The sequence below is a fragment of the Heterocephalus glaber genome, unplaced genomic scaffold (genome assembly GCF_053883595.1).
Source record: "Heterocephalus glaber isolate CG9 unplaced genomic scaffold, H.glaber_assembly_v1.0 deba00001662, whole genome shotgun sequence".
NCBI classification, from domain to species: domain Eukaryota; kingdom Metazoa; phylum Chordata; class Mammalia; order Rodentia; family Bathyergidae; genus Heterocephalus; species Heterocephalus glaber.
The window spans coordinates 16,063,352-16,088,101 of NW_028258403.1; the positions used below are offsets into that span (position 1 = coordinate 16,063,352).

At 38.3% G+C, this 24,750-nt stretch overlaps 2 protein-coding genes across 18 annotated transcripts in view; one reads left to right on the forward strand and one right to left on the reverse strand.

The window, feature by feature from the left end:
- Ppp2r3c (protein phosphatase 2 regulatory subunit B''gamma) lies at positions 1-24,393 on the reverse strand. 12 transcript variants are annotated; one of them, XM_004867559.4, is made up of 15 exons: positions 24,160-24,393; positions 23,823-24,026; positions 23,357-23,392; positions 18,664-18,791; positions 17,410-17,514; positions 16,653-16,735; positions 16,196-16,293; positions 14,871-14,941; positions 10,845-10,977; positions 8,930-8,985; positions 8,779-8,854; positions 7,436-7,572; positions 4,446-4,583; positions 1,983-2,042; positions 1-293 (listed from the first exon to the last, which is right to left on the reverse strand). In XM_004867559.4, the coding sequence occupies exons 2-15, from the start codon at positions 23,878-23,880 to the stop codon at positions 108-110; spliced, it is 1,365 nt and encodes a 454-aa protein (XP_004867616.1). In that variant the 5' UTR covers positions 23,881-24,026; positions 24,160-24,393; the 3' UTR covers positions 1-107. The 12 variants fall into 12 exon arrangements, with proteins under 12 accessions (XP_004867616.1, XP_004867615.1, XP_087053237.1 ...); XM_004867558.4 differs by having other exon boundaries at positions 16,653-16,765; positions 24,160-24,347; XM_087197111.1 differs by lacking the exon at positions 23,357-23,392 and having other exon boundaries at positions 24,160-24,347.
- Positions 24,362-24,750, forward strand: part of Prorp (protein only RNase P catalytic subunit) — a 115,231-nt gene continuing 114,842 nt past the window's right edge. For 4 of the 6 annotated variants that reach the window (XM_087197107.1, XM_087197105.1, XM_087197110.1 and 1 more), the window contains exon 1: positions 24,453-24,623. The gene's annotated coding sequence lies outside the window, so the exon portion shown is untranslated. Of the gene's footprint in view, positions 24,624-24,750 lie in introns of all 6 variants that reach the window. The other 2 variants (XM_087197109.1, XM_087197106.1) reach the window with 1 other exon arrangement.

Genomic DNA, 24,750 nt, shown 5'->3' on the forward strand with positions numbered 1-24,750 from the left:
TTTTGCTTATGAAGTGTTTTATTTAGACCATTTCTAAGGATTCTGCTTCAAAGGTTTCATATGCAGCATTCAAGCATCTTAATGAAGACAGTCTAGTCTTCCAGAGATCAGGTATCATCAAGGTCAGCAGAGTTCTCGTCATTTGCAACAAGGGCTTCTCTGTTCTCATAAGTCCAGAAGCCATTCAGATCAATTAGAATGGTAGTGACTGTGTCTCCTTGATTACTGTTGATTAAATCCTGGAGAGAAATTTTCAAAGGATCCTTTGGCTTTACCATATCAAAGATTTCATCCTATAAGACAGGAAAAATAGCAATGAACTCTGACTCACTTAATTCCTATTATATAGTGATCTAAAATTCAGGCCTGACACTTTATGTAAAATTTTTTGTTCTTTCTTTCTTTTCTATTTAATAAGCAATCGCCTTTTTTTTTTTGGTACCGGGGATCGAACTCCAGTCCTTGTGCTTTCGAGGCAAGTGGCAGAACCACTGAGCTAAATCCCCAGCCCTAGCAATCTCCTTTTATCTACTTACAACAAGAGTTTTACTGGGAGATTCCTTAGCTATATGATGACTATGCCTTACTTTACAGATGAAGAAAATGGAGGCTCAGAGTTTAATCCAAGCTACATAGCTATTTAGTAGCTGAACTATCTAATGCAGTGTTCTCTGAATATATATTAACTCTTTGCATTTTCCTATTGTCTTCTAATTGGTGGTGGACATTTTCATTTAATTTTTTTTGCCCCAGTCTTGGGTATCAAACCCCCAGGCAAGCAATCTACTACTGAACTATATATGTCTTCCCTTGAGTTTAATTTAAGTTAAAACTTAGCTCAGTTAAAGTAAAAATTTAAATGTTTCAGAGATAATGAGAAAATACTTCCAATGCTGAAATCAACTTTTTATTCTAGATCTAGGAGGGGAAGGTGATGGGAGTCTAGTAGTAAATAATTAGTCATCCAGGGATGATGCGAATTGTGCTTAAACTCAGAGAAATTCATAGAAGAATCTGTCTGTGTGTCTCTCTCTGGTGGTCCTAGGAACTGAACCCAGGGCTTCTCACTGAGCTACAATGTTGGCTCTCCTTGCCTCAGCTTCTCACAATGCTGGGATTACAGGCATGCGCCACCATTCCCGGCAGAAACTTCTGTTACAAAGTGTACAATATAAATATTTCTGAGGAATTAGCTCACACTTCTAATCTTTTTGTAGTAAAATTACTCAAGAATGTTCCTTAACATTTAAGGAGACAAAATATATTTTTAAAAGATTAAAATAATTCAGATACATAAGATGCAGGAACTTTAAATCTATGTTTGCTCTTTTTCTAGATTGAGTGTAGCTGAAAATTGCTTGTTAGATTTGCACATTGCAAAGTTTCAGATCGACTTCATTTATATTAAACTAAAATAGCCCTTTATCTTAACTGGACAGGGTATTATGTTATTCAGCTTGAACAAATACTGTATGTACTGGACATTTTCATAACTGGTGAGGCTGATTACTACGTAGCAGTATGTGTTTCAAATAGTGATGGTTTTCATATTGTAGGACTGTTACCTCCTAAACTTAATACAGTATATTAAAGCAAACAGGCTTTTTGAGGTACCATACTTAAAAAGTTCTTGAACCTAAGTAGTAGTTTCCAAGTTAAAAACTCAGTTTTCAGTAGAACACCATCAAAGAACACAGGCTAAACTGATTCTCTTAACTTTCGTTTAAAATGAATGAATGTTTCCTAGAGAAGACAAAGCTGACAATGTTAAAAGTATAAACTATATAAATTAATCACGACTCCAAATGTGTCTCATTAAATATCAGTTCAGGAGAAATAATAACAAATACTTGACTGGGAATAGTATTTTATAGTTCATATGTTTCTTTCATGTATAATTTCGTATAATACAAATGATTATCTAGCATTACCAATGGTAATAGTGGTCTGGTTACTGTATATAAATTAAAGAAAAAGGTGACCTTAACATCTTGAAATGAGACAGGATCTTGTCCGTGGATTTTCATAAGTTCCTGTATTGCCTGTATTTAGTGGAAATAAATTTTTAAATAAAAAATGATATTAATAATATCCCCCCTCTTGTCCCACAGCCCTCTTCTAGTTCCATTTCTTTCCCATTAGACCACAGGGCTCATCTTGACCTCTACTGCCAATCAACTTTCTTGGCCTTGTTTCACATCCAATCAGTAAAAACAATACACTGGCTCAGTGTAACTACTGACCTCTGTATGATGAATGGTATCATTATGTATATCTAAAATATACCAATAAAATAAACTGAAAAAAAAAAATAAACAGCTTAGTCTGTTTGATGACATGGATCTTTAGCAAAACAAACCAAAAATATAAAAACCACTGACCTCTGTACATCTACACTTTAGCTACTGAGAACTTCAGGGGAAAAAAAAAAAAGACCATAGTTTGCTGCTGCTATCCAGGAATATTCTCTAAACTAGCAATTATTCTATGGCCTACTCCTTTTACTTTCTATGGATACTGTTCACACCTTCACCATTCTCTAAGACGCCCTACCTACCACCTCCCCACCTTACACTTTACCCCTTCTACTTCTACTTAGAAAAACAAGGAATTCTTTCAAACTCTTCTTTTTTATAAACAACAACAGACTGAAGAAACTGTTACTTAGCTGGACTAAAATACTTTAGGTGAGAGTCATTCCCTGAGAAATGTAAAGCTTAAACCTCTTTACTAAATAGTCAACTAAATATGCTCCAAATACCTACTCTGCATGTGGTGCCACTGATATCCATGTATCCCCAGGGGATCTCTGAAGGAGGGAAGAATCTCGGGGTATACTCTCAATATGGTAGTGGACAGATGTATGTGGTAGGGTCACCATCCTGGCTCAGTTCTATTGTAGGGATTGATACACAGTAGCTCTACAAACAGCTCAGGATTATGGGGCTCAGCACCATAAACTTTTTACCTTGGCCCATAAAACCAAGCCTAAATAAACTTTGGTAAAGGAGATTCATGCATGAAATATTTTAAAACTATTTTTTAAACAAAATGTAACATTCTAAGACTGAATTTTCATTTAATAGGTTTGTCTAAAATGGGTGTATCTCTATGATGCATTGGTATTATCCTCAGATTAACCATTGATATAATTTATAACATTCAATTATTTTTTTCTTTTTGGTACCAGGGATAGAACTTAGGACCTTGTGTTTGGAAGGCAGGCAGCGGGACCACTGAGCTAAATCCCCTGTCTTATAACATTCAATTTTTAATATTTTCTCATTTTCACTGTTGGGTGCAGAACCAGACTCTTGTGGAAACTAGACAAACTCTCTACCACCAAGTACACTTCCAGCCCTACGTTCAAGTTTTAAAAAATGTATTATTCTAGGGTCCGAGGATTAGCTCAGCAGTTCTGCCACCTGCCTTGAGCGCAAGGTCAAGAGTTCGATCCCTGGTACCAAAATAAAAAAGTATTCTAATCCTAGAATTGTACTTTATCTTTTTAATATTTGCTGTTATTACTGCCTAAAAGGTTAAAATGGAAAGTCTTCTAGGAAATTTAACATGAAATTATAAAATATACACTATGAAATTCATTAGGATGAATTCAGAGACCAGTTATTTAAACAGTACCAAAACTTTTTTTGAGACAGGGTCTCATTAATTGCAACCTTGAACTTGCAATTCTGTCTTGGCCTCCTAGGTGCTGAAAGTACAGGCATGTGCTACCACACTGTCAAGAGTACCTAAAACTTTTTAAATGGAAACAAAAAAGTTTCTGAGGGAAATTATTTTGATAAAGATGTGGAAGTGTCATTTGTATTGGTTTAAAAATATCTGAGCTGTAAATGCTGGTCCATGCCTGTCATTATAGCACTTGGGTGGCTGAGGCAAAAGGACTGTAAGTTCCAGGCCAGTGTGGACCACATGGCAAGAACCTGTCCCCAAAAACTAAAACCAAAACCCTCCTACTGTTGATTTTCACCATATATAAATCACAAGGTCTTCTAAAAACTAGTTATGAAAATACAGTGACAGAGTAGAACACTACTCTACAAAATTATTCCATCAAGTGGAAAAGTTAACATTCAAATTAAGGAATCATGTGTGACAAGGGCAGAATTTCCTCCTTTTGCACTTGTTGGAGCCAAATATTTCTCAGATCCAGTCAGATTCCAGGTCAGAGCTCACCATTATTCTCTGAGATCTGCTAAGGCTCAAAAGAAACACCTCAGCAAACTTTCCTTCCATGCAGCACACAGCTGTAGCCAGCTTTTAAAAAAACCTTAACAATGTAGCAACCAAACAAAAAATCTGTAACAACTAAAATCTGTAAAACTTTCCTGGAAGACAGCCACCTTTTTTGAAAGGTAGTTTCCAAAAAACTATCCCCTCAAATGGTATGACATAGCTTAAGGAAAAATACAAATCAGACTTACCCTAAAGAAATAATTAAGGGAAAAGACATTGAGATACCCCTTGTTCTCAATATCAAGCAGTTTGAAGATATATTGCAAAGCTGCAGGTTCCTTCCTGTTTTCTAGTGCAAGGACAAAGTCCAAGTAGGTCTTGTAGTCCTACAGAAAAGAAAATGATGTTCAATAAAGACCTTAACTGAAAATAACTTTTCACGTGAGTACCTGATGATCTGAAGTAATTTTGCAATCAAGGATGGCAAATTGTTTTAATATGAAATGAGAAATCCATATGTACATTTAATGTTGGTTTCTAGAAATTCTAATTAGTGAATCTGCAAAGGAGAATTTTGGGGATATAGCTCATTTTCTTAAGAGATCTGCTATGTTAAAGAACTTCTGGGCTGAGGATTTAGCTCGGGGCGCTATGCCTGCCTTGTAAATCCAGGGTCCTGAGTTTGATCCCCAATACCAGAAAAAAAACCCAACTTTCTTCATTGTACTTTTGAAATACATAAGATAGTGAGTAAACTATTGTACAATACCTTTAAATTTATATTTTCATTTCAGTGTGGTTATTTTGAAAAAGAATCTTTTATCTGGAATAGAATAGTATTTAAATTGTATTTTGTAATATAGCCAATCCTCCATATCTATGGGTTCCACATCATTCAACTGTGGATTGAAAATACACAAGGAGGGCCGGGGATTTAGATCAATGGCACTATGCCTGCCTTGCAAGCACAAGGTCCTGAGTTCGATCCCTGGTACCAAAAAAAACCCCCCAAAACACAAGGATCCTTTAATTCCAGGTGATCCTCCTGCCTCTGCCTCCTGAGTGCTGGGATTACAGCTGTGCACAACCACACCTGGTACACATTTGGTTTTGGTGCTGGAGACAGAACCTTGGCCCCACACATACTAAGCAGGTGCTTTACCACTGAGCTGCACCCCAACCCTGCATCGGCCAGTTCTTAAGCCAAGAAATGTACGGTCCTAGGGGGAAGAAGGGATGTGGAAGACAAATAGAACAGCAACAAAAACTGTTACTTTCTGTGATCTTATGAGAGGCCTCAGATCTCTTTAGCATCCTTTACTAACACCTTACACCACTGGATCTCATTACCCCCTGTATTTGCCTTTTTCTTTTTTTGGTACCGGGGATCAAACTTGGGACCTTCCGCTTTCAAGGCAGGCGGCAGAACCACTGAGCTAAATCCCCGGCCCTGAATTTGCCTTTTTACAGCTTATTTTGTAACACCTCCATAATTATCCTTAAAAGCCATAGCTCGATTAAAAAAAAAAAAAAAAAGAAAAATATATGGGGAAAAATTGCATCTGTACTGAACAGGGATGGAGTGTTTTTCTTGTCATTACTCCTTAACCAACACAGTGTAACTACACAGCACTTACACTGTGTTATATTAGGCAGTCTCAGGAATCTAGAGATTTAGTAAAGTACACCAGAAGGAACTGCTGGTTTTATGCAGATACAGCATATATAAGGGACTTGAGAACACCTCCAGATTTTGGTGTTGCTTCGGGTCCTGGAACCTTTCTGTAAGTTTTTAAAAATCAGACGATTTTCAGTAAGAAAATTCTCTTCTCATAAAAAAAGAAGAAAGCTAGACATAAAATGAGAGATTTTCACTTAGAAAAACTTAGGAAAAGAGTTTGTAGGCAAAGATTAAGAATGCCTCAAAAAAAAAGAATGCCTCCCTGCCTGAACTGCAGCATAAAGAGTTAAGTGCAGCTTCAGCCTGGTCTAGCTCCACCCACAGCTGTGGCCTCTGAATTTTTTATTCACCAGAAGCCATCAGGATGCTACAAGCTCCTCATTGTCTAAAGTTAACAGCTGTGGGAGTCACAAAGTGGAGTTTCTATCCCTTTCCCTCCTCTTTGCCTTTGCCTTTGGCCAACAATGATATTATTCAGCACACTGCTATTGAAGCTAAATGATAAAATATAAAACCCCATTCTTGCCTGACTGTATGACTATTTCTTGGGCATCACTGGTTTGGAAAATTCATCATGTCATTTACTTGTTTTATTTATTCACTTATTTTGTTTTTTTGAGATAGGGTCTCACTATGTAGCCCAGGCTGGCCTTGAACTCGCAGCAAACCTCTTGCCTGAGTCTCCCAACCGTTGGGATTACAGGTATGTCCCACCATGTCTTTTTTAACAGCAAAAATGGTAATTTCAAAACTTATTTAAATTTAAGTATTTTGAGAACATAAAGGAAACAGTATCTACTTGCATACCCCCAACTATATAAATCTAAGCTATAAATGATTTCTAAAAGTACATTATCAGATTCCCAAGGGTTTTTTGTTGGGTTTTTTTGCTTTTTAGGACAGGGTCTCATTATGTAGTTCAGGCTGGCCTTAAACTCACTATGTAGCCCAGGATGGTCTCGAACTCACAGCAATCCTCTTGCCTCAGCCTCCTAAGTGCTGGGATTATAGGTGTGCACCACCACACCTGGTATATTCCTCCCAAGTATTTTGAGAAGCAAACAGACAATTGCAAGTTAGTTATCCTCAGCTACTAGTATAGACAGAGTAATTCAACCTGGTTCTGAGATTTAAATCATTTCAATATGGTACTCTGTCAGACTTCGTAATTTTTATCATATGCAAATAGCCAACAGAACTTACTAATTTTTCAGATTTTTCTACTAGTTCACATCCTATACACTAGGTACACTGACAGTGATATAAACATTAAAATTTTCTGTTTGCTCTGAGCTCATAACAGTGTTTTTAACTGAATTTAATATGAAGTGATTTAACTGGTTCATACTTTTTTAACATACTGTGGCACACTGAAAATAATGCTGAATTACATCAAAAAGGGTATGTGGGGCCCAGGGATTTAGCTCAGTTGTTCCTCCGCCTGCTTTGCAAGTGCAAGGTCCCCAGTTTGATCCCCGGTACCAAAAAAAACAAAAGGGTATGTGGAAACAGTAGGATCCTGAATTTTAAAACTTTTCAGCAGGGTTAAACAAATACCATTTCTCCATCATAAGTGAGACACTCCTGGAAAACACGGTCTAAGAAGACATTGGTCATAGTTGCTGTTCCGTAGCGGGAGAGCTCTTCTTTACTGAGCATGCCATTGTGATCTTTATCAAGATTCAAATACTGGCCTTGGGAAGAAAGTAAAAAGACAGTTATGACCAAAACATTTTAAATTAAGAGACAAAAGATTGGACATTAATAAAGTATTCTTTTTATTCTTTAGTATTTTGAAGTGGCTTATTTATAGTAACATCACCTATCCTTGAAATCTTTTTTTTTTTTTTTTTTGGTACTGGGGATCGAACTCAGGTCTTTGTGCTTGCGTAGGAGGCGGCAAAACCACTGAGCTAAATCCCGGGCTATCCTTGAAATCTTGATTATAACAACCATTAAGCTAGAACCAAAGGAAGTCCATCTTGAAGGCTGTGGCCTTTGGGCTATTTAATTTACATTTCTGTTTTCGGTTTGCAAACTTTTTGGAACATCTAGGTAGAAGAAAAGAGGCCAACAAAAAGCACTGAAATGCCATTAACTTGAAACTAAGAGATCATGGATCCCAAAATGAGTCACAAAACCACCAACAGGATAAAAGCAGCAGACTAATGAAACTCAGTAAAAGGCAAATAAATCCCTAGAACACCTCCGTTATCCCAAGAACAGCCTTTTATCACAAAGCAAGACCACAGGTTCATAAATGTTCATAAATGATGCTACAGTCAACAAGAAAAGATCAAATTACATTTGTCTGTTCTACTGAAAAGAAAGTGTAGTAACTAAAAGTTCAAATGTTAGTATTGAAATAAGTAAATTTAGGGCTGGGGATTTAGCTCAGTTGTTCTGCCGCCTGCCTCACAAGCGCAAGGACCCGAGTTTGATCCCCAAGTACTAAAAAAAAAAAAGAGTTTGAAATAAGTAAATTTAAGTGATCTAGAATACTAGATCTTGAAGCCATAGAATTTTTTTGGTAGCGCTGGAGATTAAACCCAAGACCTTCACTGAGCTACATCACCAGCCTGAGAATACTTTGGTCTTAAGGTAAAATAGCCTCATATAAAATTATCCTCTGACTTGCACACGGTGGTGCATGGCTGTCATCCCAGCACTTTGGGAAGCTGAGGCAAGAGGATCACAAGTTTGAGTCTCCTGAGATAGTGAGACTCTATCTCAAACAATTAAAAAAAAAAGAGCTGGGGAATGTACCTCAGTGTGAAGGCCCTGGATTCAATCCCCAGTACCTCCCACCAAACAAATACCACCACCAACAAAACTGACCTCTGGATACCAATTAACTGAAGAATGGATAATTCAATTTTAACAGTATCATGGTAACATACCATAAACTCTTAAGGCAGAAGGAGCAGAAAACCAATTTGTCTCTTGACTCTCCTTGGACAATTCTTCATCTCTTAGCTAAAGGAACACAGACATAATTAGAAGGCAGCAACTATCACGTGATATAATTAAGTAGCTTAAAGACATATTTACCTCCAATAAATCATCCAGGAAACTGCATGCTAAAATATCTTGAATTTTTATCTTCCCTTTGAAAAAGTAAACACAATTACTTCATTTCTTTTTAAGAACAACTTAATCTTTAAAGGTGTTATTTTACAAAATCACACAGCTAATATTTTAAACCTTCTAGCTCTCATGCCCTAAAGTTCTTATTACATATTGTTATGAAGAATCAACATTTAAGCTAAAGCAGGAGGATCACATGTTTGAGCCTAGCCTGGGCAACTTAGCAAGACCATCTTCCAAAATAAAAAAGAGGCTGGGAACATAGCTCAGTGTGAAAGACCTTGGTTCAATCTCCAATACCAAGAAAGAAAGAAAAAAACAAAAAAAGGAACACTTAAATTAGAGCTTTACTTGTACAAGTGTATCTACTTTTTATACTCCCAACCATACAGACCTAAGTGGTAAATTCTTTCTAAAATCACACTATCAGATTCCCATAAAAGTTGTGAATTACTTGTGAATAGAGATATAACACTGCTAGTTAAAAAAAAACAACCCCAAAACCAAGGGGACTATTCTCTATTTTTCTTTGGCAGGTTCTGGAATAGGTAGCATAAGTGTGATTAAGAGCAGATGGAGGGCTGGGGATTTAGCTCAGTGGTTTCGCTGCCTGCCTTGCAAGCCCAAGGACCGGTGTTCGATCCCCGGTAACAACAACAAAAAAGAGCAGATGGAAGTTTGATTGCTGCTTCTACATATGTTATCTAGCTAAGTCTCGGAGGCCTTATCCATAAAATGTGGATAATAGTAGCTTCTTTATCGGGCTTTAAGAAAATGAAAGAATCTGTGTAAAATTCTTAGCATAGTGCCTTATACATAATAAGCAGTCAAAACAGCTGTTATTATTTTGTAAAATTTCAAAAAGAAAAAATGTGTATGTGCCTACAGCTAAGGAAGCTTTAAAAAGATTATCCAGGTGTTGTCACACATGCCTGTAATCATAGCACTTGCGAGGATCAGGCAGGCCAGCCTGGGCTACATAGTGAGTTCAAGGTCAACCTAAACTACACTGTCTCAAAAAAAATAAATGGATAAATAGAAAACCATCACCTACAGCTGGATTTTTCAAGGAAAGAAAGAGAATCAAAGATTCTGATTTGAGTCTTCTCTGTCCAAGTTACATGTATTTAAGTCTGGGCAGGTTAAAACTGTTGACAAAGGATACTGTTAGTGAGGCTAGGGTCAAGAGTTAATGGGAGGGCCAGGGATTTAGCTCAGTGGTTCTGCCGTCTGCCTTGAAAGAGCAAGGTCTCGAGTTCCATCCCCGGTACCAAAAAAAAAAAAGTTAACAGGAGAAAGAAAAATGTCACTGCTAAATGGCTCTCAGATCTTTAAGTACATAGTTTCATCAAAAAGAAAATGATTCTCCAATATGCCACACATCAAAGACAGCTAATTACATTAGAGTAGCTGATTTCTTAGAACTGGAAGGAGCAATACTGATTACTCAGTTTGTATTTCTTCAGTTTTAGGGATGAAGAAAACTACAGGAAGTTAAGTGACATTCCCACTATCACACAGATACAGTCCATGCAAGTAAATCATGAAATATCTTTATATAAACCTAAACCCTGGTTTTTTTTGTATTTTTCTACTCTGAGATTTGCCAGATTATTCATGACAATGACATAATAGGAAAATAAGTGACATTTTAAGACTTCACTAGTTACTGAGGTTTAGATATAATAATACCTCATAACATCTAAGGTTCTTTGAGACAGGGCCTTGCTTTAGTTCAGGCTGGCCCTGAACTCACTATGTAACCCAGGCTAGCCTCGAAATCGTGGCGATTCTCCTCCCTCAGCTTCCACAGTGCTGAGATTACAGGTGTACTCCACCATGCCCGGCAACATCTAAGTTAAATAAGATTATCTTTTACCTGTTCTTAGAGGGTCCAAAAAGAAGAAGAACTTCCTAACTGCTGTACAAACATAAAAGGAGTAAAAGGATTTTTCCAGCCCATCTAATTGTGGCAAAGTAGGGATAAGTTCCAATATGTAGTTTTCCAAATCCTGAAAACAAAACAAAATTTGAAATGTTAAATGTCTGATCTTGCTTCTTCATTAGACACTATAATATATAATTTCAGTCCTAAAAATTCAGATTAATACTATATTGATAATTAAATTTCATGACGATGTCAGTGGTGAAACTTTTATATTAAATTTTGTTTCTAATTTGCTATTTAAATTTTAACATTTTAACATAAGTAATATATTCTACATAGTTCTAAATTCAAAAGGAACAAAAAGATACTCATTAAAAAATCTCCTCTAGGGCCGGGGATTTGGCTCAGTGGTTTCGGCGCCTGCCTCACAAGTGCAAGGTCCTGAGTTTGATCCCCAGTACCAAAAAAAAAAAAAAAAAAGTCTCCTCTCATCTATTTTCTTTCCCCAGAGGTAACCTATTTTATCGACTTTTTTGTTTCAAGAGATGGGGTCTTGCTGTGTTGCTCTTGCTGGCCTTCAATGCAGGTAAAGAGAACCTCCTCCCTCAGCCTCCTGAGTAGTTGGGAGTACACATGCGCACCACCTAACCTAACTTAGATATTATCAGTTTCTGACATGGCTTTCCAGAGATACCTGATCCAAATACAAGCCAATACATATCCATGTGTATTTCTCTTTTTGCACAGGATGAAGCAGTATGCCATGAAAACTGCTTTTGTCATTTAACAATATACTTATAGTCATTTAATACTGGCTGTCAAAATGCTACAGTTTTAAACAACTGTTACTTCACTGGATAAATGTACCTTAATTTACTCAACTAGGTCTCTTCTGATGGATGCTTAAATTGTTTATCTTTAATTTATTTATTTAGTTTTTAGCACTGGGGATTTAACTCAAGGCTTTCATGCTAAACTACATGCCCTGCCCTTTTGAGACCAGGCCTTCCTAAGTCACTGAGTTGCTCACTGGCCTTGAACTTGCAATCCTCTTGCCTCAGCTTCCCAGGGTGGTAGGTTATAGAGGTATCACATGTGCCTAGCATAAAGCTGGGCTTTTGATGATTCCTGAGATAAAGCAAGTATCACCCAAAAATCAGTGGATAGAAAATGAGGATTACTGTGTCCAATCTAATTCCCTGGGTTAAGTACTTGTGCAGCACCCCATCGTACACACATCCCATTAGTAACTGTTATTTAAGAATGAAGCAGGGCCAGGGATTTAGCTCAGTGGTTTCACCACCTGCCTCAAAAGCGCAAGGTCTCGAGTTCAATCCTCAGTACCAAAAAAACAGGAACTCTCTTTTCAACCTCAATCCTGGTTCTCACCTAGTTTTCCTTTATTTTGGCAGTTATTTAAGACTCATGTGGTTCCTACCATTCTTTCACCATTCCTTACCTCCAGCTTTTAATCTATTTCTAGCTTTCTCTACAGTCATCAGTCACCCTGGTCAGGACCTCTATCATCTCATTTGGGATGTCTAATATTCCAGCTTCTAGTCTACACTCAACCCCTCCACACAGCATCCAGGGTGATCTTTAAAAATGTAAAAATGTAAATTGTGTCCTGACAGACTCAGCTTAGACATTTCAATGGCTTCCTTAACAGCCTTCAAATAAAACTCAGCTTCTTACCACAGCTTAAAAGGCCCTACACGTGGCCTACTTCTGACTTATCTCTTGTCACTTTAGCTCTCGATCATGTGCTCTAGCATCCTAGATTCTTTGTTTGTAGGAAGGGGAAGTAAAAAGAATTGAGATGCATTATGTACATGTACCATTCCCCATGATGAATGTAATCATTATGTACTGCAAGCACATACTAATACAAATTTTTTTTAAAAGATCAGATTTTATTTTGTCTTGAGGACACTATATTTGCTATACTTCCTTCTATATTACATCTTCATTAAGCTGGCTTTTTTCTCATTCTTTTTTTGGTACCAGGGATCGAACTCGTGTCCTTGTGCTTGCGAGGCAGGCAGCAGAACCACTGAGCTATATCCCCGGCCCCCACAGATGTTTTTAAGACAGTAATTTTTAATTTTCTTAGTGAAAGAAAATGGTTTTCTCAAGGGAAGGTATTTCTCCAAATATTGACACTTTGCTTTTTGAAAGTAGTCATTGTATTTTATCAATTTTTTAAAAAAGTGACTTGGAAACTAACAATTATAATTTGAGTCATGTATGTAAAACTTTCATTTATACTTATTAAGTATCTAGTAAACAGTTTGTGTCAGGAACTATTCTCAGCCTTACTCTGTGGAGCTTTTTTCTTGGCAGAGTGGGTTAACAGACACTAAATTGTAAATAAATTTTTTTTTTTGGTACCGGGGATCAAACTCAGGACCTTGTGCTTTCGAGGCAGGGGGCAGCACCACTGAGCTAAATCCTTCAGTGGTGGTTCAGTGGTAAAGTGCTTTCCTTGAATGTGTGAGGCCCTGGGTTGCAACCCCAGTAATGCTAAATAAATAAGTAAAACTATGAGCTTGATATAATCCCAGTCTGAATCCCAGTACTCAAGGAGGCCAAGGCAGGAGGATCACAAGTTTGAGACCAGCCATGCAACTTAGATCCAGTCTCCAAATAAAATTTTAAAAGGGCTGGTGATGTAGCTCAGTGGAAGAGTACTTGGTAAGTGCAAAGTCCTCTGTTCATTCTCTAGCACTGAAGAAACCAACCAACCAACCAAAATCCTCCACACTATTCCAATACCTGACCTATGAGTAATTATCAGCGGGTGGTTAATCACATCTTCCCTGTGAGCTTTTTATTGTCAAGGTGGTCTAAACCTTAAAGAACAAGAATTATACTGAAAGGTTTAATGTAATGTTCAGAATATGCTAACAGTCTATCTGCAGAAATCTGGACAAAGCAAACTACAAGAAAATTACAACAAGAACCATAATGAACTGTAATGAATTGACATTTAAGTCTGTAATTTAAATAATTTAAATTTTTAAATAATTTAAATAATTGCTTAACCTAGTTCATATTTATACTCAACTCCCTTCCCCTTTCCCCCACAACCTCAAAAATGATTCCACATTCGGGAAAAATGCCTGAGATGAAAAGAAGCATGTCTACATAGATACCCACACTTATCAGAAGCATAATCATTTAGATCATGAGACTGTAATTCTGTTGATTAACTTGGCCTTATCTACATTAGTACCTAATATGAAATAAATATTCCCTTATAATTCCCTTATAAATAAAGATTGCCTTATAACTTATATATTCCCTTATAATTCCCTTATTGACCTTACATCCCTAAATCTGTAGGTGGAAAAAGAGTTACATTAATTTCTCTTACAGTTCCTAAAAAAGGGAAAGTCCCAGTCCTTAAAACAACCACACATTCATACCACTCAAAAACAACTAGGGGCCGGGGATTTAGCTCAGTGGTTTTGCTGCCTGCTGCGCAAGCGCAAGGACCCGAGTTCGATCCCCAGTACCAAAAAAACCCCCCAAAAAACCAACTAAAGGTTTTCACTGTTTCTTCAATGATTTTTAAGCTTGTTAAAACACTACCTTCTTTTCATTTTCCCTTTTAAAAGGCCTTTTTAAAAAAGTCTGAAGGAATTTATACAGCCAACATATATTAAATTTTTTTAGTAACAAGTTTGTCAAAGTAAAACAAAATAGCACAGTAGCACATGCCTATAATCCCAGCTACTAATGAGGATGAGGCAGGAGGAACACAAGTTTGAGGCCAGCTTGAGCAACTTAGCAAGACTCTGTCTCAAAATAAAAACGGATCTGAAGTTTAAGCTCAGTGGCAGAGTACCTCTGGGTTTAATCCCTAGTATCACAAACACAAAGAAGACAAAAAAAGAAGAAAAAAATAAAAACAGAGGCTCAAAATAAAGAATCACCTGTAATCACAACACCTAAGATAACTACTGTTAACATTTCGGTGTGTATAACCATTATCAAAAATAGATTAATACGTACAGATTCCCGAAGGTATCCTTGTCCAGCAACATCATATAAACTGAGTCCTATTCTTGTTTGATGAAGCCAAACTGATAATGAAAATGAAATGTAATTCTTAAGATTTATCAAGTACATGTTTATAAAAAAGAGAGGTAAAAAGCTAATTAGAAGTACAAACCAATCTAGTAACTCTATAAAACTTTTTGTCACACACACATTAAATAATCATTAACCCCCAAACTGTCTACAGCAAAACACCACCATAAAATGGTGTATTTCAACAGTTCTACTATGATTAAAGTTACAGTAACACTGATGCCCTTGAGGACATTGTTCTTTACCCATTATAAGTACAGCGATCATAGTGTTAGGTCTTCAGTGGAGCTGGTTTTATTCACTTATTTTATTTTTTTTTTTGAGCTGGTTTTATTCTACTGAGGTTAATTACTGCAGCCAACTACATCAGCTAAAGATGGTACACAGCAGTATTTTGCAGATCATTATGGTACTTAGAGGAATCCTAACAACTCTTATTTACAGGCTCCTTGAAACTGATGACACAGTTTTGAGTTTGAAACGATCCTTTTTTTTTTTTTGGTACCGGGGATTGAACTCAGGACCTTGCACTTATGAGGCAGGCGCCGGAACTACTGAGGTAAATCCCTCGCCCTTGAAACTATCCTTTTAAGCAACTCAAACTATAATATATTAGTGAAATAAAATTACCACTATATTAAAATTATTTCAAATCACCATATATTAAAACTCTTGGTTCAGCTGGGCATGATGGCACAAGCATATAATTTCTTCATGGGGCTGAGACAGGAGGATTCCAAGTTCAAGGCCAGCCTGGGAAAATTAGCAAGACCCTGTCCCCTCTTCTTTCCCGCCAAAAAAGAAAAAGTCCCAAGGCCCCAGGTTCAATCATCAGTACAAACAAACAAACAAACAAACACTCTACCAGCTTCTGCTTTCTCGCCTGCTAGTATCTTTAGGATACATGAGACTGTTTTTTGGATTATGATAATGAAGCCAAATTTAAGGCAGAAAAATCACAGCTTTGGTAAGCTCCTTTATAGAATCTTTTTTTTTTTTTTTTGGTACCGGGGATCGAACTTGGGTCTTTGCACTTGCATAGCAGGCGGTGAAACCACTGAGCTAAATCTCCGGCCCCCTTTGTAGAATCTTAATAACAACATAACAATAAAATATCTAAATCAAAACACAAGAAATTTATTCAAACTTAAATATGAGAGTAGAAGAAACACTATTAAAATTAAAACACAGACCAAAAATCTACTTGATTCCTAGACAGGAGTTCAAGTATAATAAAAATAAATCACCTTTTCGCATGACATAGTTAAAGAACTGCATGATGGAAATTCTTCCATATGAGTCTGTATGAAGGAGTTTAGCAAAGACTTTTGCAGTGAAAAACTGCCTAGAAAAGGAAATAAAGAAAATAATCTGCCAACATAATATAAAAATGAATTAGCAAACAGCATAATTCATACAACTGAAAATGAAAGTGAAAAAATTAAGAGAACTACAGATTAGTAGTTCAAAAAATTAAAATATTAAGTCATAACATCTTTACATTCATCTTGTTACATTCCCAACTTAAGTGAAGGCCTAAAGTGTCATATTATTTCTTTTAATAATTTCATACAAATATAATTATTTGACTAATTTTATCAGATTTCATTAATTGTCACATCAGTATCTTCAATTTTCATTAATATTTGAGGCATTTAAATTGCTTAACATAACATACTGCTTTGTTAATTGTACTATTCTTACTTGCACTTTGGTCCAGCCTTTTCACCAACCTTCAGGAAATTTTCATAATTGATCATTGCTTCCTCGCCAATCATAGGTGGTGTCTGGTGTTTGTCCAACAAAAACCATAAGTTCTTACAAAAATTATAGAAATAAAGATAAGTTTAAAAATTTAAAAACAAAGCTAAATGCATCATTTCCATTAAAATGAGTTTGATAAACTGTGAAGGTGAATCTCATGCTCTACTATCCTTTTGAACCCTTAAGAACAGCTTAGTAGGGTGAGTGTCTACTAAGTTGTTTTTTTTTTTCCAGTACCAGGGATTGAACTCAGGACCTTGTGTGCTTGCAAGGCAGGTACGGCACCACTGAGCGAAATCCCGGGCCCCTATGCCTACTAAGTTTGAACTTTTCAAACATATCATCTCTTGAATCCCATACCTACATAATGCAGGTAGTTATCCCCTCTTTACAGATGAAAAGTAGAGCACAGAGATGTTGTATCCATTGCCTAATGTGCCTAAATTGAAAACTGCAACCTGACTGTATAGCAGTGGTTTTCAACCTGGGCTGCAAGTTAGAAGCTTCTAGGAACTTAACAAAAACAAACCTGACACCACCATGGGTGGTGGCCTGGGAGAGCTCAGCAGCTGACTCTGGTGGGCACCAATGCTGCAGAGCCCCTGCAGTACCAGTGTGTGGGCCTATCAGGCAACATGAGATCCAGTGTGATTAAGTAGTACAAGTAACAAATGGTTAACATCTAACCTGTTCTTACCTGTAACTCTTCATTATCTAAGAGTTCTCTGCTTTTCCTTTGTAGAAAGACAGCTCTGGATTCCTCTCTTAATTTCTGTAGTAAGACTTCATCTTCAGCTGGCAGCTAAAAACACAATGTAAATTTCTACATGTAAATTTGAGATTATTGAATCATATTATGTGACCTCATGAAATAACAGCATGGTACTTCCTAAATTTATTTCTTGTTTCTCATCTTAATTTTATCATTCACTTAACAAAAAGTTCATAAAGAAGTCAGTGAACAGCAACGCCAAATCTCTGTTCTGAAAAAGCTAATAGTCTAGTCCACTTAGTTTCCCTTGTGATTTTAGATTATACATTACATCAGGAGTAGCGTGACAGTCAGACAGGCATGGTGGGATACACCTGTAATCCTGGCACTGTGGGAGCCTAAGACCAGAGGATGGCAAGTTCAAGCCTGGCCTGGGCAACCTGGTGAGACCCTGTCTCAGAAAAGGCTGGGATGCAGCTCATTGTGAAGGCTCTGGGTTCAATCCCTAAGAATGCTGTTACTCACAGTATTTACTACTTTTAATGTCATAATTAATTGAATTTTTAAAAATAACATGTTCAGGAGACATTCATCTAAGACTCCAAAGTTAACTTTTTTCCAGTGGTTACATTTTACATGACATTAAATAGGTCTCATTCTTTTAGTAAACTTTATCTTCCATTGTAAATAGCTTTAAGGTCTTACTGTCTATACTGCCCTTCAAAGGCTTCTTACAGTTTTATCACGAGGAAATATACAATTGAAATTTTCATATTTTCTATTTTTGATCTATTTTTCGGTTTAGTCTTGAACGAAATCATTACTCCTAACAAAGTGCTGTACATCCCAACATAACTTGAGAGAATACTCACTACTAATATAATAAAAATTAGAAAAGCTCATAGTTCAAAGAAGGGACAAATAACAACTTTGTTTTCATATACCAATTTATACCAAAACTCAAAATTTTACTAGATGCAAATATTTTATGATAGTAATAAGATCAACTAAAGTGTGATAAATATACAAAATTTAAAGCATAAACTTTTTTTTTTTTTTTTTTTTTTTTGGTACCGGAGATTGAACTTGGGACCTTGTGCTTGCGAGGCAGGCGGCAGAACCACTGAGCTAAATCCCTGGCCCCCTAAACTTCTATTTTTAAAAATTAAAATTAATCCCAGTTTTAAAATTATATTTTACTTACAGACTTTGAGAGACATCTTCTTAGATATCACTTACCCTATAGTAAAACCGGGGAATCGTCTTATAGAATTCATTTGTGTTTTTTCCACCTCCTTTCCATTCTGAGTAGTATTTGGTAAATAAACCCATTTCTTCATCTTTTAATTCTTGTTCACTTTTTTTTTCTAGTAGCAAAACAAATAAAGGGAGAAAGGCCCTTTTAAAAATCAAGTAATGCGGGCCGGGGATTTAGCTCAGTGGTTCCAAGAGCCTGCCTCGCAAGCGCAAGGTCCCGAGTTCGATCCCCGGTACCAAAAAAAAAAAAATCAAGTAATGCTTTTATGCAACTCATCCTATATACTAAATTCTAAATGGTTGAGGTACCAAAAAAGGCCATCAAAATTGTACACAATTCTTTTGAAAATATAGTCAGGAAGGGTTAACTGGGTTGAATGGTTTTCTTTTGGTACTGGGGATCAAACTCGGGTCCTTGTGCTTGTGCAGCAGGCGGGGAAACCACTGAGCTAAATCCCCAGCCGCAAGGGTTGAATGGTTTTTCTATTTTTAGTTTTTTGAGGACTCTCCATACTGAGTTTCATAGTGGTTGTACTAGTTTACGTTCTACATTCTCCCCAACCATACAGAAGGGTTCCTTTCTACCAAATAACAGCCAGCATTGTCTTTGTATTCCTGATGATAGCCATTCTGACTGGGGTGAGATGGAATCCCAGTATTAGGTTATTTGTTTCTGTAGTGGTAGAGATCGAACCCAGAGCCTTTTCACTGAAGTCTACCCTTAGCCCTTATTTTTAAATTTTGAGACAAAGTCTCACTAAGTTGCTAAGTGACTTGTGATCCTCCTGTCTCAGCCTCCAAAAGTGCTGGAATTTCAGATGTGTACCACATCTAGCTTCAACGTTGTTCTGATTTGCCTAATAAAGATGCTGAACATTTTTTCACGTATTTATTGGTTGTCTGTACCACTTATTTTGAGAAATGTCTACTCAGTTTACTAGCCCATTTTATTTTGTTTTTGGGGGGTTTTTTTGGTACTAGGGATCAAATTCAGGATCTTGCGCCTGCAAGGCAGGCATGGTGCCACTGAGCTAAATCCCCAGGCCCTATTAGCCCATTTTAAAAACTGGGTTGTCTCTTACTTTTTTTTTTTTTTTGGTACCAGGGATTGAACTCGGGCCCTTAGCTTGGCGAGGCAGGCGTTAGAACCACTGAGCTAAATCCCCAGCCCTCTTACTTTTTTTTGAGTCCTTTATATATATTAAAAATATATAGACAATAAAAATTTAAAAAATATATAGATATTAATCCTCTATCAGAAGAAGGAAACAATCTAGATGTCCATCCACAGATGAATGGGCAATATGGTGTGTGTGTGTGTGTGTGTGTGTGTGTGTGTGTGTATATATATATATATATAAAAACAAAATATTATTCAGCCATAAAGAAGGATGAAATCCTGTCATTTGCAGAAAAAAGTACACAATTTGAGACCATCCTGTTAAGAGGAATAAGCTGGTCTCAGAAAGTTAAATATCACTCCTTATGTAAGAAACCTAAAATACAGGCAAATAAATGAAAAAAGTAAAGAAGAAATGATAGGAAACTAGAAGGTAGCTTTCTTGAATAGGGGGAAGGAAGTTAGGGAGAGGAGGGAGGAAATGGTAAAGCAGGCACTAAGGAGATTGAAAATACTCAAGATATGTTACACGCATGTGCCAAGTACCCAAAATAAACATCACTATTCTGTGCAATCATTTAAAAAAACTGTGCTTAGACAATGAACATATTAACTTTCTTGAAACACCAAGCACTATCAGCCACCGAAAGAGCTTCCTCTACTTCTTCATAGACACTGGGGCCAAAGGGGTGAGAAAAACAGCCCAACCCTTGACCCCATGGAGTTTCAGCCTCCTAATCACTGCTCCTCTACCTAAAGCAAAAAACCTCTCAACCTGAAGCTCAAAATTCAAGGGTCTACTACCCTCCAGTCTGCCTGCTGTTGGAACAAACTCTTGTTCAGTCACTCTTCCTTCCTTCCTTCCATGAATAAGGACGACGATCCCTGTGACTGAGGCTTTCCCTCTACTCCACTCTGTCAAACCACAAACTTCTGCAAGTCAAATGAAGACTGACAACTGGACACTGAATTTAACAATGCGGAAGCCACTAGTGATTCTCAACAAGCAGGAAGGGGAGATAAATATAGATTTAACCAACAACTCTTTTAGTAAGTTGTTGCTCAAGGGAAGCAAAAAATGAGGCATAACTAGAGACAAGGAAATTAAGTCATGAAAGTTTAAGATGGGAGAAATAGCAGCATGTTTATATGCGAACAGTAATGATTAAGAAAAAGTAATGATGCAGGAGAGAGGACAACAGTGAGGTTACACCCATGAGTAGGCAAAAAGGATCTAACACAAAGGATGGGATCCAGAATATTGATGAAGAAAACAGCCCTAGCCAGGTATGCTGGTGGTGCCTGTGAGATCTTGGGAGCCGAGGCAGAGGCAAGAGGATCTAAATTCAAGGCCAGCCCACCCAACTTATTGAGCCCTTATCTCAAAAGATAAAAAGGGTTTGGGCCAGGGATTTAGCTCAGTGCTGCTGTGCCTTCCCAGCAAGTGTAAGGTCTGAAGTTCGATTCCTGGTGCAAAAGGAAAAAAAAAGGCTGGCACTGGGGATGTAGCTCAGTGATAGAACATTACTGGGTTCAATCACCAGGACCAAAAATGAAAGAAAGAAAAAGTCTTCAACAGGAGTTATTACCTGTAAAACCCAATCAGTGGTGGCAAACCTATAACATAAATGCCAGTGGGCTGTTTGTATCATTAAAAGCTGTAAAAGTCTTGGTATCACTGACCTAGATCATTTACTTATATCATCTCTCCCCACACTAAAGTGTAAGTTCTATAAGGATAGGGATTTTTGTGTTTTGTTCACTGCTATAGCCTAGAACAGAACGTGGCATATAACATACATGTAATAAATATCCATTCCAGATTGGAGTAGGCTTTAAAACATATGGGAGGAGGGCCGGGGATTTAGCTCAGTGGTTCCAGTGCCTGCCTCGAAAGTACAAGGTCCCGAGTTCAATCCCCCCAAACCAAACAAAAAACCAAAACAACAACAACAAAAACATATGGGGAGGAGAATCCACAAGTACAGGTGGTCTTTGACAAGTATTCCCTTTTTTTGTTTTCTTTTTTGGTACTGGGGATCGAACTCTGGACCTTGCCCTTGTGAGGCAGGCGGTGGAACCACTGAGCTAAATCCCTGGCCCCCTTTTTCGTTTGTTTTTTCAGACAGGGTCTCACTGTGTAGCTCAGGCTGGCCTTGAACTGGCTATGTAGCACAGGCTGGTCTCAAAGTCATGGCAATTCTCCTGCCTCAGCCTCCCGAATGCTGGGATTACAGGTGTGTGCCACCATGCCCAGCCAGTATTTCTTTTTTTTTCCCCCTTTGGTGCTAAGGATACTGCTCTACCACTAACTACACCTTCAGTCACAGAAGTATTTCTATAAAGTGTGCAGAGAAACGTAGCAGAGGGTGGAAGTGGATATAGGATCAAATGACTATATTCTTAAAAGACAGAGAAAATGCCAACATGTTTTTTCAGTGCTGATGGAAATGTCCATAGAAAAGAAAAAGTTGATGATGTATAAGGGAGAGGATAAGGGTGGAGAGAAGTTATTGCCTGTAAGAAAGGGAGTGTGGAGCTGGGGGTTAGCTCAGTCGTGGAGCACTTGCACAGGCCTTGGGTCTGCAAGGACCTAGGTTGGATCCCCAGCAGCACTCCTCTTACCCCCACAAAGGAATGTGATCTAGTGCTGGAGTGGATAGACTTTCAAGTAAGTACATGTATTTTAGACAGCTAAGTAGAAAATTCTAGGCAGTCAGACAGGGGTAGGCCCTCGAGGGAGTCAGTGGACAGGATGAAAACACATTACAGCTATGTTAGAGGCATATCTGTTGAAGGCCAGGCCTCAAGATAAAGAAAATGACCAGGCCTAGATAATTTGAGGGATAAGCAATATACTATATTTGGTATCAACTGGTCCAATAAAGTCTAGAAAGAAAGACATCAGTCACCCAGGTGGGTGACCAAGACCTCCTGATTCATCTCTTCCTAAAAGGGTCCTTGTTCTTTACATGTACACTTGCTTCCCCCATAAAGCAGCTATACTAATTTTATTGATCATACTTTTGACCCAGGTTGTACCCACTTGTGATTTTTTGTACCCACCTCTAATTTTGCTCTATAGAATTTCCTTTGTGAAGTGAGGTCTGCTGCAACCCACTTTCAGGTTCCCTCCTGTCTCTCAGGAGCTCTCTCTCAATAAATGGTTCCTACTCTTAACCTCTATTATTCCTTAGCATTCAATCATTGATTTTGGGTAACAAGAACTTGGCGTATCTGACATCTACCAGGTTGGGGGTTACATTTATTCCCCCTATATCACATGGATGGTTCATTTTAACAGTAAGCAGAATGCACTTACAGCGGGGAAGTGATAGATACGGTAAAAGAACACATGTGAGGTTTTCCTTCACGTCTACTTTGTCAGTGAGATAACATTAAAGAAGAGTTCCTCATCTGAAGGTATGGAGTAAGTAGGACAGGTTTGGGAGATGAGAGGAGTTTAATGTAGAAGACAGGTCAGGGAAACACTGTAGACAGGACAAGGACATCCACTTTAGGTTAGCGGACATGGATTAAAGTGAGATAACTTACCATAGTCCTGCTTTACTCCAGACAATTTCAGCTGCCCTAAATAAAAGTATGGAATAGGAAAGATTTAAACAGGTTAATATGCCAAGTGTAAAGAAGAGAAAAGGACATGGAAAAATAGATTATGAAATCTAAAATGGATAAGGAGGGAAGTGAAAAGCGTGTCAGTACAAATGCGAAAGAAAAATGAATCAGAGGTCCTGGTGGGATGGACAAGTTTTCAGAGCCAGAGTTCTATTATTCCTCACAAGTCTAAAAGAAGACCATGGAAGTCAGTTTTTCGCTCTTGCTTATCATTTCCTGGGAAAGTCTGAGTCAAACCTCCAGACTCTATAAAGCACATTCTCCTCTTTCGCAGAAGAGGCTCTACCAAGCCAAAATTGGGCTCCCACTTCCTCTTCCTTCCCGCCCTCCCCTACCTCTAATTTAGGGCCGGGCTGTCCCAGCGGGCGGCTCCTTCCAAACTCACTGTTTGGATCTGTGTTGGGCGTCGCTAACCGCCGGCGAAGGACTTCTTTCCAGTCCATGGCTGACACCCCAGCGCCAGCGTCCCATTTGCTGTTTCTTAGCCACTCCACCTTCTTCCAGCCCCGACTCCGTCAGGCGCCGCCAGACTACGTCCGGGTTAGGAAGGCCACCCCGCTGCCATCTTGGACATGGGCGGAAGTCGCGGCTAAATTAAAAAAAACAAAACAAAAAAAACCAAACGGTTTCTGTAGCTTGTTCCTGAAGATACGGTGATCGCGCTGAAGGAAAGCAGATATGAAAGAAATGAAAAATGATCCTTCCTAAGCAGGCGTACCAACCTCACCAAGCCCGGAGACCAGGATAGGGAAGCCCCCGTTTTAGTTTCTTTATCGTGGGCCTTTGGCACGTGTGCACCACGTGATTCAGAACTCCATTAGCGTTTCCGGTTTGAGAGTCGCCTCTTCTTTACGATTCTTTTTTTCATTGATTTGGCGGCCTTCACGGTCCCCTGAACGTAACAGGTGCGCCCGCGGCTGTCCAGTGCTTCTGCCTGTAAAGGCTTGGCAACAGCCTTTTTCCCCTCCGCCGCCAGGCGAACTAGACCGCCGGTAATCATATAGCCCATCCCGCGAGCCGGGGCCCGCGTGGTGCATTGTGGGCGATGTAGTTTCCACCGCGTCTCCCGGTTCCTCGAGCGCGAGTGAGGTGGTGAGTAGATGGAGTGGACTTTGTCAGCTGTCTGTAAGCAGTCAAGTCGGTGCCCCTCCTGGACCTCGCTTCTTTACCTGAATAGTTGGCTCAGGTGACTCCCCACCTCCCCGACCCCTTTTTACCCCCATCAGGCGAGTTTTGCGGCCTGGGTAGAGTTCTAATTCTGGAAGAGGCCCCTAGACTTCGGCTTTGTTCGCTAGCGTTCTTGCCGGTGGGGC